At 40.2% G+C, this 14,851-nt stretch overlaps 1 protein-coding gene across 1 annotated transcript; it reads left to right on the top strand.

Moving 5' to 3' along the window:
- The first annotated feature begins 5,352 nt into the window (after positions 1–5,352).
- Positions 5,353–11,829, top strand: lipg (lipase, endothelial). Its single transcript, XM_088414520.1, has 10 exons — positions 5,353–5,588; positions 6,725–6,897; positions 6,986–7,165; positions 8,335–8,446; positions 8,652–8,870; positions 8,949–9,191; positions 10,107–10,227; positions 10,346–10,573; positions 10,648–10,752; positions 11,162–11,829. The coding sequence occupies exons 1-10, from the start codon at positions 5,519–5,521 to the stop codon at positions 11,172–11,174; spliced, it is 1,464 nt and encodes a 487-aa protein (XP_088270646.1). The 5' UTR covers positions 5,353–5,518; the 3' UTR covers positions 11,175–11,829.
- The last annotated feature ends 3,022 nt before the right edge of the window (positions 11,830–14,851 follow it).

Below are 14,851 nucleotides of genomic sequence, written 5' to 3'. Positions count from 1 at the left end.
ATGTGGCCCGCGAAATGCTAATCATGACTTCAAGTTTCTGACTAAACTATCAACTTTGCTTTTCAATTTCAAGTTTTTTGGGGAGGAAACAGCACACATTTTTTGTAACCAAGCCCCCTTTTGAACAGTTTATACGGGACTCAGTTTTCATAATTAGGTAAAGGTGTGACGACCACATTGTTTTAAGTTTTGATTTATTTATTTTTTTCCGATGAGCTCTCAAGCAACTTTTTTAAACTACATATACTGTGTCCATCTTTGTCTTTGCGCCGGTCATTCCCTTCTAAGTTTGGTTACAATGTTACCTGATTTCAGCTGCCACAGAATGTAAATCAAACTGAGTCACCTGTCATTTTTATTAAAGTTTTAAAAGTTAAATTAATCTTGAAATTCAAGGCTTTCACTTTCACAGCCGTGAATATAGTAGATTACAGTATGTATTATATAGAATAGAATAGCAGGCAGAGAATTAAATTATTATTATTATTATTAATAAAAATAATTAAACAAAATTCCCCCAAATAAAAAACTGATAAATATTCAATATATGTTTTCCACAAATATAAAACAAAAAATATTTGACAAAAAATATGAGGGGAAAGGGTGAGAAAACAAATTGTGATTATGCAAATTTGCGAATGCCGAGCTGCAATTATGGTTCAACTGTAGTTTTAAATTGCATTATCACGATTCGCCACTAGATAGCAGGAATGACTTGGTTTTACCTATTGAATGGGTCAACATATCCTATTCAACATGAGTAAACCCAATAATTTGTTTGCAAATTTGGGATCACACGCAGGAAAGTAAGACGATTTGTTTATTTTTTGTGAAAAATAAATACATCACAAAATGAGTTCTTACATTTCATGTTGGTTTGCTGTTAAGCAGTTTGCTTTCCTAAAACAATTTTTTTATGCAAGAGATTCCTTTGCGGGGTGACTCCATGGAACAGTAGTTAGCATGTCTGTCTCACAGTTTAGGGTTCCGAGTTCAAATCCAGCTTGCTACAGCCTCCCTGTGTGAAGTTTGCATGTTCTTCCAGATCCTGCGGGGGATTCCCTTGGGGTTTGTCACTGTGTGCCTTGCGATTGGCTGACCACCAGTCTAGGGTGCCCCCCACCTACTTACTGCCTGAAGACGGATGGGATAGACCCCAGCAAGCCAGCGACCCTTGTGAGGATAAGCGGCTTCAAATAATGGATGGATGGAGTGGAAAAAAAAAGAAATAGAAAGAAACAGAAATGCATAATATAAATAAATACACACACACACACACACATATATATATATATATATATATATATATATATATATATATATATATATATATATATATATATATATATATATATATATATATATATATATATATATATATAGAGAGAGAGAGAGAGAGAGAGAGAGAGAGAGAGAGAGAGAGAGAGAACTTTGAACTTATTTTGTACATTAATACAATATCATAAAATAAGGAATCATGGAATACACCAGAATATTATAACATCATATATCATATCATATAATACCCCCTCTCAACCAAAGTCAGTTAAAAGGCTCCAGCTCATTTGCTATCCCTATGATGTAAAGCTACTCAGAAAATAATCGCATAAAGCTAAATGCAACTGAAATATATGGGCAGAAATTCTTTTGCCTACCACTTGTGGGAGCCTGCATACCACACTTTAAGAATTACTGATGTGATGTTTTCACAAATACAGTTAAACTCATAAAGGATATGTAAATTTATGAGCCCAACAGTAGGTCATCCTGTAACTGAAGAAGGTTCAGTGGTCAAATCTTGGCTCTGATTGTGTGTTGTTCAAGTATATTTTCTTTCAGACAGACGGACAAAGACAATTTTACAGATAGCCATATACAGATAGACAGAAAGATAAAGATAGCAATTGAAACTAAGGTATACAAATTGAAATGTTGCGCTAATTCAGTAAGAGACATGAATTATGCTTTGATTCTTTTTTCCCCCTATGAAAGCCTGTGTGCGCTGTCTTCTGGCACGTCTGAGTCTCAACGACTCACCGGACCTCATTGTTCAATTCAGTATTCAGTACAATTCTTACTCAGAGAGGCCAGTTGGAAAAACCAATAAAAGCATTTCAACTTGACAGAAATGAAATTCTGACATCAGATCATCAGACCCCGGGGAGTTTTCACTTGAACATGGTGGAACATTTCCAAATGAGTGCCATGACGTCAAACTGAAAGAGGATGTGTGCACTTCATAGAACGTGAGCGTCATCTGGAGACGGCTTCTTTCATTTGTTTTTACTGTAAGTGTGTGGAGCGACTCGAATGTCACGACACATTACATTTCACCACCTCACCCTCATGCCTTGCAGAGATACAGTCGCATGCACATTCTGCTATCATTTCACAAGCTATAAATTCTATTAATACATCCGCACTTGACCCTTGTGTAATTGGGGCATGCTATTTTGGAGTCATCTGTCCCATGTCTGGAAAAGGGAGATGTTTTATCACAATGCAACGAATCCTAACAAATCGCAAATGTGCAATGTTGAATGGTGGGATGATGTCAACTGACAAAACGATATTTATTTGCCAGCAGAGCTTCCCCTTCCAGTTCTTTTGCCAACGTCACTCCTACTTCTTCTCAACCAGAATCGCTTCTGCCTTGAGCCAGCGGAGCCTTTCCAGTCCCCCTTCTTTTGCCAGCAGAGCATCAAATTGTACTTATTTGGCCGGTAGAGCTTGCATTTCTTTTGCCGGTTTCGCTCCATTGCTTCTTTCGGTAGCTCACCTTTCTTCCTGTTCTTTTCTTCCAGCATTCCTTCTTCTACTTATTTTACCAATATGGCTATTACTTCCAATTTTTTAAGCCAACTCAGCTTTAACCTCTTTTTTTAGTCACCAACGCTTCTACGACTACTTTCTCTCCATTTCTTCATTTTTTTTAGCACATGTTATGCTTTCTTCTGCCAGTCTCTGTTCTTTTTAACCTCTACTTCCCTTTGCTTTTTAAATCCTGTATAGCTTCCACATTTTCTTTTGCTTGCATAGGTCTCATCTTTTTTATATTGTTTTTAGTTTTGTTTTCCTTTTTTGTTACCACAGCTGCTACCCCATCTTTTGCTAACTTAGCCTCATCTTCTGTTGTTAGAATCATCCATTCAATCACCTTACTTTTACTAGCACATCTTTTACCAGCATCTCCTTTCTTCATTTTTAAAAAAAATCCAGCATAGCTTCTACATCTTCTTTTGCCAGCATAGCCTCTTTTGTTGCTAGCACCGTTTTAACCACTTCTTTTGTTAGCATTCTTTCTACTTATTTCACCTGCATCAATTATATACTGTACTTCTTCTTTCTTAGCTTATACACTTTCTTTTGCCAGAAGAGCCCATTTTTCCTTTGATAACACCTGTTATCATTCTTTAGTCAGAACTTCATGTCCGGATGCCTTCTTCTATTTATTTTTCAGTTTAGATTGTACTGCCTGTATATTTGCCCGTGTCCTATATTTTCCCTATTTTGCCACCGTATCATGTACAACTTGTTTTACGAGCTGAGCGCTTACTGCTTCCTTTTCTTCCACTTCCAAGCACAACCATAATTCCTTCTTTTACCAGCATAGTTTATAATTACTTTTTGTTTGCCTACATAATATGCTGTATTTCTTTTGCCAGAAAACGGCACTGTTTTTTCCCCCAGTCTCAGTCAAAAGCTATATGAAAATACAGTAAAAGTCATTACTTAAGAGCAAGGAAGCATAAACACAATCTAAATAGGCAGCAAGCATATTCATGTGGGTCAAGGAATATCTGGCTGATTGGTAGAAGATTACCATGCAGGAGCTAATTGTAAGAGAGCAGGTGTCCTTTACTTATTGCACTGAACATCACCTTCCTCTCTCTGAAGGTAGCCGCTGAGAAGCCGTTGTGTGCGCAGTGATTCAGAGTCATGGTTTCATGAACTGAACTGCATACTGCACACAGTCTTGCTCAGCACATTCATTGTTGTAGAGACCTAAAGTAAAAAGCAATATTTAGAATTTAGTACTAAGGATTTTTGTGTTGTTTTGCCTTTCAGATATGATTTGAATTTAATAATCTCTTGCAAATAGGTGATGACATTCAAGTAACCAATGGGCACGTCGCAAAGTGACAGTTTCACCCTGATTGGTTTTTAGCCAAGAAATGCAAGAAAGAAGTTAATAAATTACTCCCCAAAGGAATTAGCTAGTAAATTAGGCACAGCAAAACTTTGCAACCATATCAGCAGGAAACATAACACAGCTTGCCAGTGTTTTCCAATTAAAGTACGATTGCATTGATTTGACCATTGGTGAAACAACATGACTCCATCCCTTTTCTAAAAACGGGGCACTGGGTGTGAAATGACTTCATGCCAGCTGGATAAAAGTCAACCCTTTATCCACTATGCTCCCCCTTGATGTACAAGTAAGTGTTCAAAGGGTTTGTGCCAACCCATGTAGCCAGTGATAAAGCATCATTGATCCTCATTTGGCCCACAAGAAATTGGACAAACAATTAGGCCATATTAAGAGCAGTGTAGTGACTTAGTGGCAAGTGACTTGCCAAATGATGCTTGCACACGTACAGTCATACATACATTTGCACACACCCACACACAGACACACTGACACACACACACGCACACACACACACACACACACACACACACACACACACACACACACACACACAGTACCGGTTGTTATTGTAGCTCCCATTCTCTGCCTCATCAATTGAAAGTGAACTAAGCTGATGGTTTGGCAGAGAGCCATGGAAAGAAAGGATGAATATGGTGGATGGGGGCTGATGCTTTCATGGGGGTTGGTGCCCCAGGGCGCCCTTCCAGGCCCCCCCTTCCACAACCACTATCCAGTCCCTTTCCTTCCATATGAGGCTTTTAAGACATTCCAGTGAAAGCGTAAGCGGCTATTGTAGTCACCAATGGGATTTCATGTTAAAAGCACGTTGTCACACCTCCTTCTCCCCACAGCAGCGTGTTCATTCCACACAGTGGTTGAGTTAGGCAACAAATACATGACCTTCCTTCTAGTGTAACACCTTTTTCCTTTCTGTGTGTGTGTTTGCGTGTGTGTGCGTGCGCCTGTGTGTGTGAGCGCGCGCGCACGCGGGTGTGTGCGTGAGTTTTATGTTTTACACACACTACTCACCTCTCTAAGCATAACGTGAGAAGCACGCAAGTCTTACTACGTCTTCATTCAACACAAGCCACTCCCCGACGTAAACAAACGGGGGCTTGACCAATCAGACGCGCAGGAGATCAGCCCATGATCAGATGACTGAACCCTGGAGGAAACTATTTAAAACTAATGAGCGCCTTGATATTCGTTCATACATTTTGAGAGTTGGCCAACTGAGTGAGGACGCATCGCACCGAACACCACCCACAAAAGGACGCACCAAGGCCGGTGGTCTTTTGTCACGCCGGGGACGCTGCCACCTCACACAAAGACGCTTCTACAATAAAAGAAAAAGCCGGCTTCAAAATGAGTTTTAAAACACATCTACTGTGGCTTCTTCTGCTGTGCTTTGCTGCCTTTACGCGCGGACAAAACGGTAAGAAATGCACATTTTATCCCTCCACGTTCGATCATTCATTTTTCTCAAGTGGATTCATATTTCTAGTGAGTGTGTCAAACAGCTCTTTATCGTCTTTGTTATGTTCCAAGGACGAATGGTTAATTAGAAGCGGAGCAAGTGTGGCGGGCTGAGTAGAGCAGAAAAAAAGGGAACGGATTCATTCAGATGCTAATAAAGCGACGTGTCTCTTTTGGGGACAAGTGCATTGAGGACACGCCACGTTTGACACACTAAGGAGGAAATGAGATGTCCTGCTGAATCCACTTTTTACCACGAACTCATTTCTGTTTCTTTATGACCGATTCCCAGCGGCGGGGCAATCGAGTTCATTGGGCTAGTTCAAAGCGGTTTGTCTAGTAAATACACATACAATTTCATAGTCAAACCAGCACCCTGTAATACTGTACTTCTATTTGCACCACATTTGTTTCAATGCATTTGCATGGAGAGTCACTATTTTTTTGCATTTTCATAGCTTTTTTTTCGCTCTCCATGCAAACTGGAATTATCATAATGCAGAGCAGGCATGTGTGTCATAATGATGTGTAATTATGCCAAACATAAAGGCTGCTGCAGCTGCGAAGAGTACCCAAGTTTAAAGAAATATGATTTTAAAATTTAAGTGGATCATGAATGTACTGGGAAATATTAGATCCATCTGACCAAATCAATGGACTTGTGCACCACCCATTTTTAAATCTTTAACTAATCAACAAACTTTCCTGTCATGATCAACCCTTATTAGATGGAATCGATCTTCACAGTTCTAGCTGCTTGACTTTGTTGTCCCAAACTCTTTATCACAAAGCGCTTCTTTCATGTCTGTGAAGCATCCAGCTGAAATGTATTGCTTGTTCAAGAAGCTGAAAGACAAAAAAGAGGACATGGGCATAAGTCCTTGAAGTTGTTTTTTTTTTTTTTTTTGGTGTGTCGTGGAACTGGTGATTCTGACAATCCTCAACTGATAAAATAAAATTATTCTCACCAGAATCCACATAATTGATTCATGGGGCATGCCGAGGTCCACCAAAAAAGAGAGTTTTTGGAATATAAAAGAAAAATATGGATTACAAAGCATGTTTGTTCTTACTCTTATCTTGAAACGTTTACAGATGAGTATGCAACAGAGGGTGACACCATGGACCTCAGCATCAAGTACAACATGAGGAAGAGTTTGGATCTTGACCAGGAGGGCTGCTTCTTGAATGCTGGGAACAAGGAGTGTCTGCGGGACTGCGGTTTCAATGCCACAGCCAAGACCATCTTCATCATCCACGGCTGGACTGTACATTGAAACATTTCTTTGTTGCAATTTGTCTAACAGAGGTCTTAAATGGTAGTGAATTAAAGGTGGTGCCTCTTTTCTTGTCTAGATGAGTGGAATGTTTGACAGCTGGATGCAGAAGCTGGTGGCAGCTGTCATGAAGCGTGAGAGCGAAGCCAATGTGGTTGTGGTGGACTGGATCCCCATGGCTCAGCAGCTGTACCCAGACGCCGTTAACTACACGCACACCGTTGGACGGGACATCGCTGTCATGCTCGACTGGCTACAGGTAAAGAGTCCAGAGAGATAGTCCCAAATATCTGGATCTGAAACTATGCAATGTCAATAGTCCCAAATATCTGGATCTGAAACTATGCAATGTCATTTTGAAGAACTGAAACGGGAATGCACCTAAAGGCCTCATGCAGACCTGCTCATGTGTAAGGCTTTTGGTACAAATAACAAAAGTCAGACGTCCGAGGGACCTCGATGCATTTGGTGCATCTAATGAGGTCCACGATTAAAAAAAAAAAAAAAAAAAAAAAAAAAATAATAATAAAAGATCGGACACTGTATGCTGGAGTTAGTACGTCTGGGTCACCACTTCCTCAGACGTTTGCCAAATGTGTTATGAAAATGTTAAGTTGTCCAAGGATGGAAACTTCATTATGTATGATTGTCAACAAGTTAAACATTTGGAAACGCCTTCAAAGGCAATTGGTCTCAAACACATTGAGATCAAGAAAGTCAAGCTTATTAATGCTTGATAAAGCACAGCTTTGAACTGAATGTCTTTTTAGTTCATAAAGCATGTTTAACTGAAAAAATACAAAGATGTTAAAAGATTTTCTGTAGGCCAAAGGTGCTTGCTTTGAAAGTCCTATAAAGCATATTCTGCTTTGATTAACATTTTGTTCACCAAATAATTCCATCCCAAATTTTTCATGTTAATGACTTAAGTATTAAATAGTAATTCACAATTCCAATGGTGTTATAATGAAAAGAAAAAGCTTTACTAGGGTGTTTCCAAACTTTTGACCGGTTCTGTTCATTTGCTGGTGACCAGTCTGAGGGTGTATCCTGGCTTCCAAAGTCATAGGAGTACGCTGTCATCCTGATGAGGCTAGATCTAAAAAATGGATACCTGGATGGATGGCTGTAACCTGTACTGGTTCTGTCACATCAGTACCCTGAAATGACAACTCATACTGGCTCAATAAAATTCTGCTTTGCTACCATATTAAAATGGGATCAGTCCAAAATGAGAAGCCAGAAGGAGATTTTTGGCTGCATCCATGCTGTAAGGCCGGACAAAGAGTCTTCCGCCAAGACAGATGGCAAAAGCGGCGTAGCGTGGAAGAAGGCCTTGTCCAAGTTAACTGAGCGTGGCTGGCCAACAAGAAGCGTTTGTTCGTTGAAGCAGCTGCTGATGTCGTCATTTTTTTATTCTCTTAACAGGATGAGCTGCATTTGCCTCTGGAGAAGGTGCACTTGATTGGCTACAGTTTAGGAGCTCACGTAGCAGGCTACGCGGGGACATATGTGCGAGGGTCCGTCGGGAGAATCACAGGTATTGTCCTTTGCTCCGATTTTAAAGCATGATTTACGAAAGGGCACCCATGTTTTTACTGCTCCTTAATTGTGTGTAGTGAACAACACATTAGACTACAAACACAATTGCTTCTGTTCCATTTTATATCATAAATTGTATAATGTTTTTAGACACATTTCAATCGAGCCTATTCTGATTTTGACGTGTGATTATTCCGATTTAGGGTTGGACCCAGCAGGGCCGATGTTTGAGGGCGTCGAGGAGGGGAAGCGCCTCTCTCCGGACGATGCCGACTTTGTGGATGTCCTCCATACGTACAATCGGGAAGCTTTGGGCGTGAGCATCGGGATCCAGCAGCCAATCGGGGACGTGGACATTTACCCCAACGGAGGCGAAGTCCAACCCGGGTGCTCAATAGGCGACGTTCTGACCATGGCTGGAAGTAAGTGGCCTGACTAAGCGAGCGCAACTCCTTTTGTTGATCTACTTTCGATAATTACGGTCTCCCTCCTTGCTCCAGACTTCATGGAGGTGATGAAATGTGAGCACGAGCGAGCGGTGCACCTTTTTGTTGACTCTTTGATGAACCGGGACCACGTGAGCTTCGCGTACCAGTGCACCGACCCAGGTCGCTTCAAGAAGGGCATTTGCTTGAGCTGCCGCAAGAACCGCTGCAACAACATTGGTTATGAGGCCCGCAAAATGCGCAAGAGGCGTAACAGCAAAATGTACCTGAAGACTCGTGCCGACACTCCATTTGGCGGTGAGTCACCACCTGATAATACGCCTTATAGCTGTATTACGTCTTGTTTGAACGGGAAACCAACAATGCCTCAACTTCCTCTTTTTCCAGTAAAGCTAGCAAAGTATTCAATGCTGGCAAAATAATTAGTATGCGAATACTGGCAAAACAAAATGAAATTACAACAAATACTGGCAATTGAAGTCAAAGCTAAGTGAAAAGAATGCAAGTCTAACAAGTAAAAGCACAGACATGTTTTTGCCAGCGTTTTTGCTACTTATTTTTTGCTAGCAAAGATTTAATTTTCAAGTTTTTGCCAGAAAAGTTTTTTTTTTTTCTTTCAGCTTTTGTCTTCATAGCTTGTACTTTTGCCATCATAGATTTGAATCACTGCACCAGCATCGCTTCAACTTTCTATTCTTTTGACAGCTTAGCTTGTGCCAGTATTGATTCTAATATGTGTATAGCCTGGTTAGCTTTGGCTTGTTTTGCCAGACTCCCCTTTTGCCAGCTTGGCATTAACTTACAACACAACTAGTTAGATTTTTGTTTTTCTTTTGGCAAATGAGCGTTTTTTAGCCTTTGCCTTTAGCTTTGGTTTTAATTCTATTGCCAGGCTGGGTAGATTTATCTTGTGTTGCCAGACGCTTGTACTCCTACTTTTACCAAATTAGCATTCCCTTCTTTTTTTTTTTTCTTTTTTTAACCAATAAATGTTTCTGTTTCCACTTTGGCTAAAATAGGCGGGTTTAAAAAGACCTAGAAGCTCTTACAAAAATAGTTTAACCACATTTCGATTAATATCATGAGAAAGAGGATGCACACGCCTCACTTTTTTTTTTTTTTTTTATTGCTTCTTGTTATTATTAACCTTAAGTCTCGTGATTGCACCTGAACGACTTGTTGAATCATTAACCCAACGACATTATCTTAAAGGTTACCACTACCAGATGAAGATGCACGTGTTCAACAGGAAGCAGGCAGACAACGCAGATCCAACATTCCACGTCAAGTTGATGGGAGAGCATAACGACACGGAAAACATCTTTGTTGACGTGTGAGTACTTTGTGGAAAAAAATACTTCAAAACCACATTGCTTAGTTGCAGGGGCGAAGCCAGAACTGGTCATTAGCAGACTTGGTGTAACTGTGTTCCCTGCGTTTTCCTCGCTTAGCTACGACGGCTCCATCGGGCTGAACCTGACCAACACCTTCTTGGTGTTCACCGAGCAAGACATCGGTGACCTGCTGAGGATCAACCTGAGTTGGGAAGGTGACAGCGAGTCCTTATACTCCGTGTGGAAGAACATCAAGAAGAGCTTCTGGGCCTGGAATGCCAAGCCTTCCAACCCTGTGCTGCAAATCCGACGGATTCGCGTGAAAGCTGGGGAAACACAAAAGAAGTGAGTTGTGATAGTTGAGAGGTGAAGACGCAGTTGCTGTGAAATCTGTTTGCCAATGGACTCTTGCTTTGCAGGTTTACCTTCTGTGCCCAAGACCCGTCGAAAACAGAAATTTCGCCCGGTGAATCGATAATGTTTGTCAAGTGTCGAGACGGCTGGGAAGTGAAACCAAGGAAACGGTAAGAAACCAATGAGGAGCCCGGATTCTGCTTCTTCATTTACTAGTGTTGCTTTGTCCTTTTATTTTTACCAGCGTGCTTATAATACTGCCAACTTATGTTGCCGAAAGGCTAATGCTTACAAGCTTATCTTCTGAGTTCGCCCTACCAACTCTTTTGCTTCTTATAGTAGTTTTACATTCATTTAAATCAAATGTAAATTTCAAAATCAAACTTTTCTTTGACCAGTGTGTTGCTCTATCTTCACCAACTTGACTCTTTTTTGTCAGCACTGCCTGAATTCTTCTTTGGCCACAAAACATTGAATTTTTGTTACCTATCATATCTTATAAAGTGACTCAAGTTGAAAACAACCCAGCTTCTACCACTTGTCATTTTTAAATGATTTTTTTCTGTTTATTGTCCACAGGCTGCTTATGTAAAGCCCTGACACATTTGACAACTTGATGTACCATGACCACGGGGACCCAACAAGTCAAAGCGAGAAGCACTGCCTTCGCTTTATCTGAGCACTTTTTCAAACGGAGGAGGAAGGATCAGCGCACAGTGGGAGGATTTAGCGGCGTCAGACATTTTAACGTGTACCTGAATTGTTGGTTCCTGGAAACTTGGAGATGTTGCTCTGGCGTTGAGAGGGAGAGCAGGAGACTGAGGTCAAGGCGGTCTGTCAAAGATCGCTCAAGAGAGTTAGGGAATGTTTTAAGTGAGGTAAAATATCTGTCAGTGGAAATGCACCAGCTCTTGTAGTCTCTGTACTGTACATTTTAAATGTGTTTTTTTTTTTTTTTAATTTATGGAAAACAAAATTGAAGCACTGCAAGACCAATGTTATTTATCATAGCACATCCCATTGTGTCGAATGGCTTTCTAGATGCAGTAATTGTATGTGTGGGGTGATTGTGACCAACAAGTGTGCCTTTCTGCTGCTGAGTGAGATTACTGATACACTGTACATTTGGAAGAGATCCCAATCTCATTGCACATGCCTGTTTTGTGCAGTGTTACTGTATGTTCCGTGGGGTGTGTTTCTGTAAATAATGTAAATAACCTTTTGGAAATAAAATGAATTTCCTATCAGTTTGCCTCCTTGACGTTATTTTTGTGTACAAATCAGAGTTGCAAAATTCCACAACTTTTTTTTTTTTTAACCTGCAGAAGGCTCATAACTGACAATGTATACCGATGCAACAAAAGTGTCTGCTTCAGTTACACTTAATTTATTTTTTTGCCTGAAAACACAAAAGCTTATTTTTCATGTTGGTTCTGATGGAGCTTTAATCATATAAATATTGCATTTCCATAGGAAAATCTTATTAAGGAATACCGCATGTTGGAATTTATCCAATTGATGTTGTCCCTATTAACTCACTCCCATCTACTTGTCATTGTGCATTTTGTTGCCATTCAAGTTTGTTCATGTGTCTATTACCATAATTCAGCAGACACATTTATACTTTGCATGGTAATTAACAGCATTCCCACATGCTTGCTTATAACACATTTTCCAGTGCCAGAAAAACTGGACCATCAAACCCCCCCTAACCCCCACCCCCTTTTGACCTGTCAAAAAGTACTAAAAGACCAAGAAGACAAATGACGCAATGTTTTACATTATGCAACGCTCAGTGTGTCAACAGGTGTCCATTCCTGCTTCTCTTTACCTTGTGCAAATACTTCATTTATTGGGTCACCCTAATCTGCTTTTTTAATGTTAGAGGTTTTGAATAAATGAAGAACTATACCATTGAAATGTTTATTCTTATGATTGTCATTATTGTTTTACCTTTATTATTATTATTATACTGTGAAGCCAATAATGTGACACTGGGAATGTAGAATGCCTTTACTGTACAATGTACTATACAAAGAAATTAGGAATTTGAAGATCTAAGAGCGAATGCAACTGTGCAGTTTCCCATCTTGTAGCTCTATTAAACATCCATCCATCCATTTTCCAGAGTTTATCCTCACAAGGGTCGCAGGCTTGCTGGTGCCTATCCCAGCTGGCTCCAGGCAGTAGGCAGGCAACACCCTGAACTGGTTGCCAGCCAATCGCAGGGTACACAGAGACGAACAACTATTCTCACACCCAATCACACCTAAGCACAATTAAGTATGTCCAATACACCTGCCATGCATGTTTTTGGAGTGGAAGAGGAAGCTGGAGTGCCCAGAAGGAACACGTGCAGGCTCGGGGAGAACATGCAAACTCAGTACAGGAAGGCCGGAGTGAGGTGGATTTGAATTCTGGCCCCTTTAAATGGGAGGCAGACGTGCTAGTCACTGCGCCATCGAGCCGCCTGGTCTATAAATAATATAACTTCATAACTGTAACAAAGCAAAGGTTTAACAACAAAACAACACAACCTAAAACTGTGACGAGCCACACACGCCAAGTTGTTTGAAATGAAATAGATGAAAAAGGAGAGGTTCAAGGTCTTCTTTCACAGAGAAACTTTTAGATTCTAACAAGAAACTGTCCCGTTAGAATGAAAACATTTTCTCGTTTAAATAGGAAAGTTCCTTGTTAGAATGAGAAAGTAGTGCATGACGTCCGCATGGGTAACTCGAGAACTACATTGCATTCACACTTTAAACACATACTGTACATAACTGTTTGGAATGGACTTGTCCCAACACACAGTGGTGCTTTGAGGTACATTATTAGTGACTCTACTTTATAGTCTTTTGACAACTGAGTCATCAATCTCCCATTTTTGTTTGCAAACAAACTTTGCAAACTTGTAATACGAGCACGCACGATGGTGGTGACCTCACTTCGAAAAGAGCAGCATTTGGGTAGGTAGAGAATAATCTGTTAAAAATAGCTTGAGGCTATTTAATGCCACCCCCAGTTGAAGTTTGCTGTCAAACTAAACATAAAATAAAGAGAATAAAACAACCACAAAACTTTGCCTTAGGGAGGTGGCCAGTGTTGGGAGTAATGTATTACAAAAGTAATGTCATTTATCTGATACATTACCTTTTACTGTTATGCGGTAATGTTATATATTACACACACAAAAATAATAATATTGTACTCATTACAAATGAGAGCAAAGTAATACGTTACAAAAGATTTTTTGTCTGAAAGTGGTGTTTCATCCGGGGCAAAAACGTCTGGGGCAAAATGTTTACTTGTTGAGATGCTGAGATGAAGGGAGTGGGCCTACTTCACGGATTTCACTTTTTGCGCGGGGTTTTCCGTCCCCCTTAACAGTGAAAAATGAGGGAAAACAGTGTTTGCCTATTTTCACAATTCCCTAACTGCCCCTGTAGTTTCAAAAAAAGGCAATTCACCTATTTCAACTGGAATATAACTACAGTTTTGATCATTGTTTTGATGCAAAGTTTGATGTGCTTTACAAGTTGACTTGACTTTGACTTTGATGTGCTTTACAAGATTGACATGAACTCGATCCTCCAAGTCCACAGAGTTTAGGGAGACCCCTTATGTACAAGGCAATTCCTATTATTAAGGCTTTATTCTCACCACAGTGCAGCATGTGACCCATTTTCCCTAAGCGGGACAAGCTGGGGAACCCTCAAACCATGTAAGCAAGGACATTTAAGTTTAATGTTGTGCCTGGTTGCTTTGGTGATTTTCATAGTCCATCTGCCTCTCGCATGTGCCACACCGCACAGACGCTTTAGTCACTGCCTGCAATTTGTATGGAACTTTCATATGCGTCAAGCTTTTCAGGATAGACATATATACCAGTGCTGGTTTGACCCACTTGGATGCAATTCCATTACAATGTGGCGTCTATTGTGATTTTCCAAAGACAGTTTCTTTGGCTGAATGTGGCCCAATATACCCAGTCTTTATTTATTTTTATTGTGAAATGATGACACAAGTTGAGAGCAGACAAGTTCACATTTTTATGAGCTCTTAATTATAATCCATAAGATTAGAGAAAATAAAGCCATAACATATTTTACAGTCTCTCTGTGTGTATCATATACTGTATATGAGTTTTACTTTTGGAATTGATGCGCCCATTTGTTCTTTTTGTCAACACACACCCGGACACAAGGCAACAAAGTATTCACAATATCATGTTACTGCTCTCTTGATAATTTTTCTACTCAGCTGGGG

The sequence above is a fragment of the Hippichthys cyanospilos genome, chromosome 1 (genome assembly GCF_059441005.1).
Source record: "Hippichthys cyanospilos isolate Australia breed blue-spotted pipefish chromosome 1, RoL_Hcya_1.0, whole genome shotgun sequence".
NCBI classification, from domain to species: Eukaryota; Metazoa; Chordata; class Actinopteri; order Syngnathiformes; family Syngnathidae; genus Hippichthys; species Hippichthys cyanospilos.
Note: the sequence above shows the minus strand (reverse complement) of the source record. Positions and strands in the feature narration are given on the sequence as shown.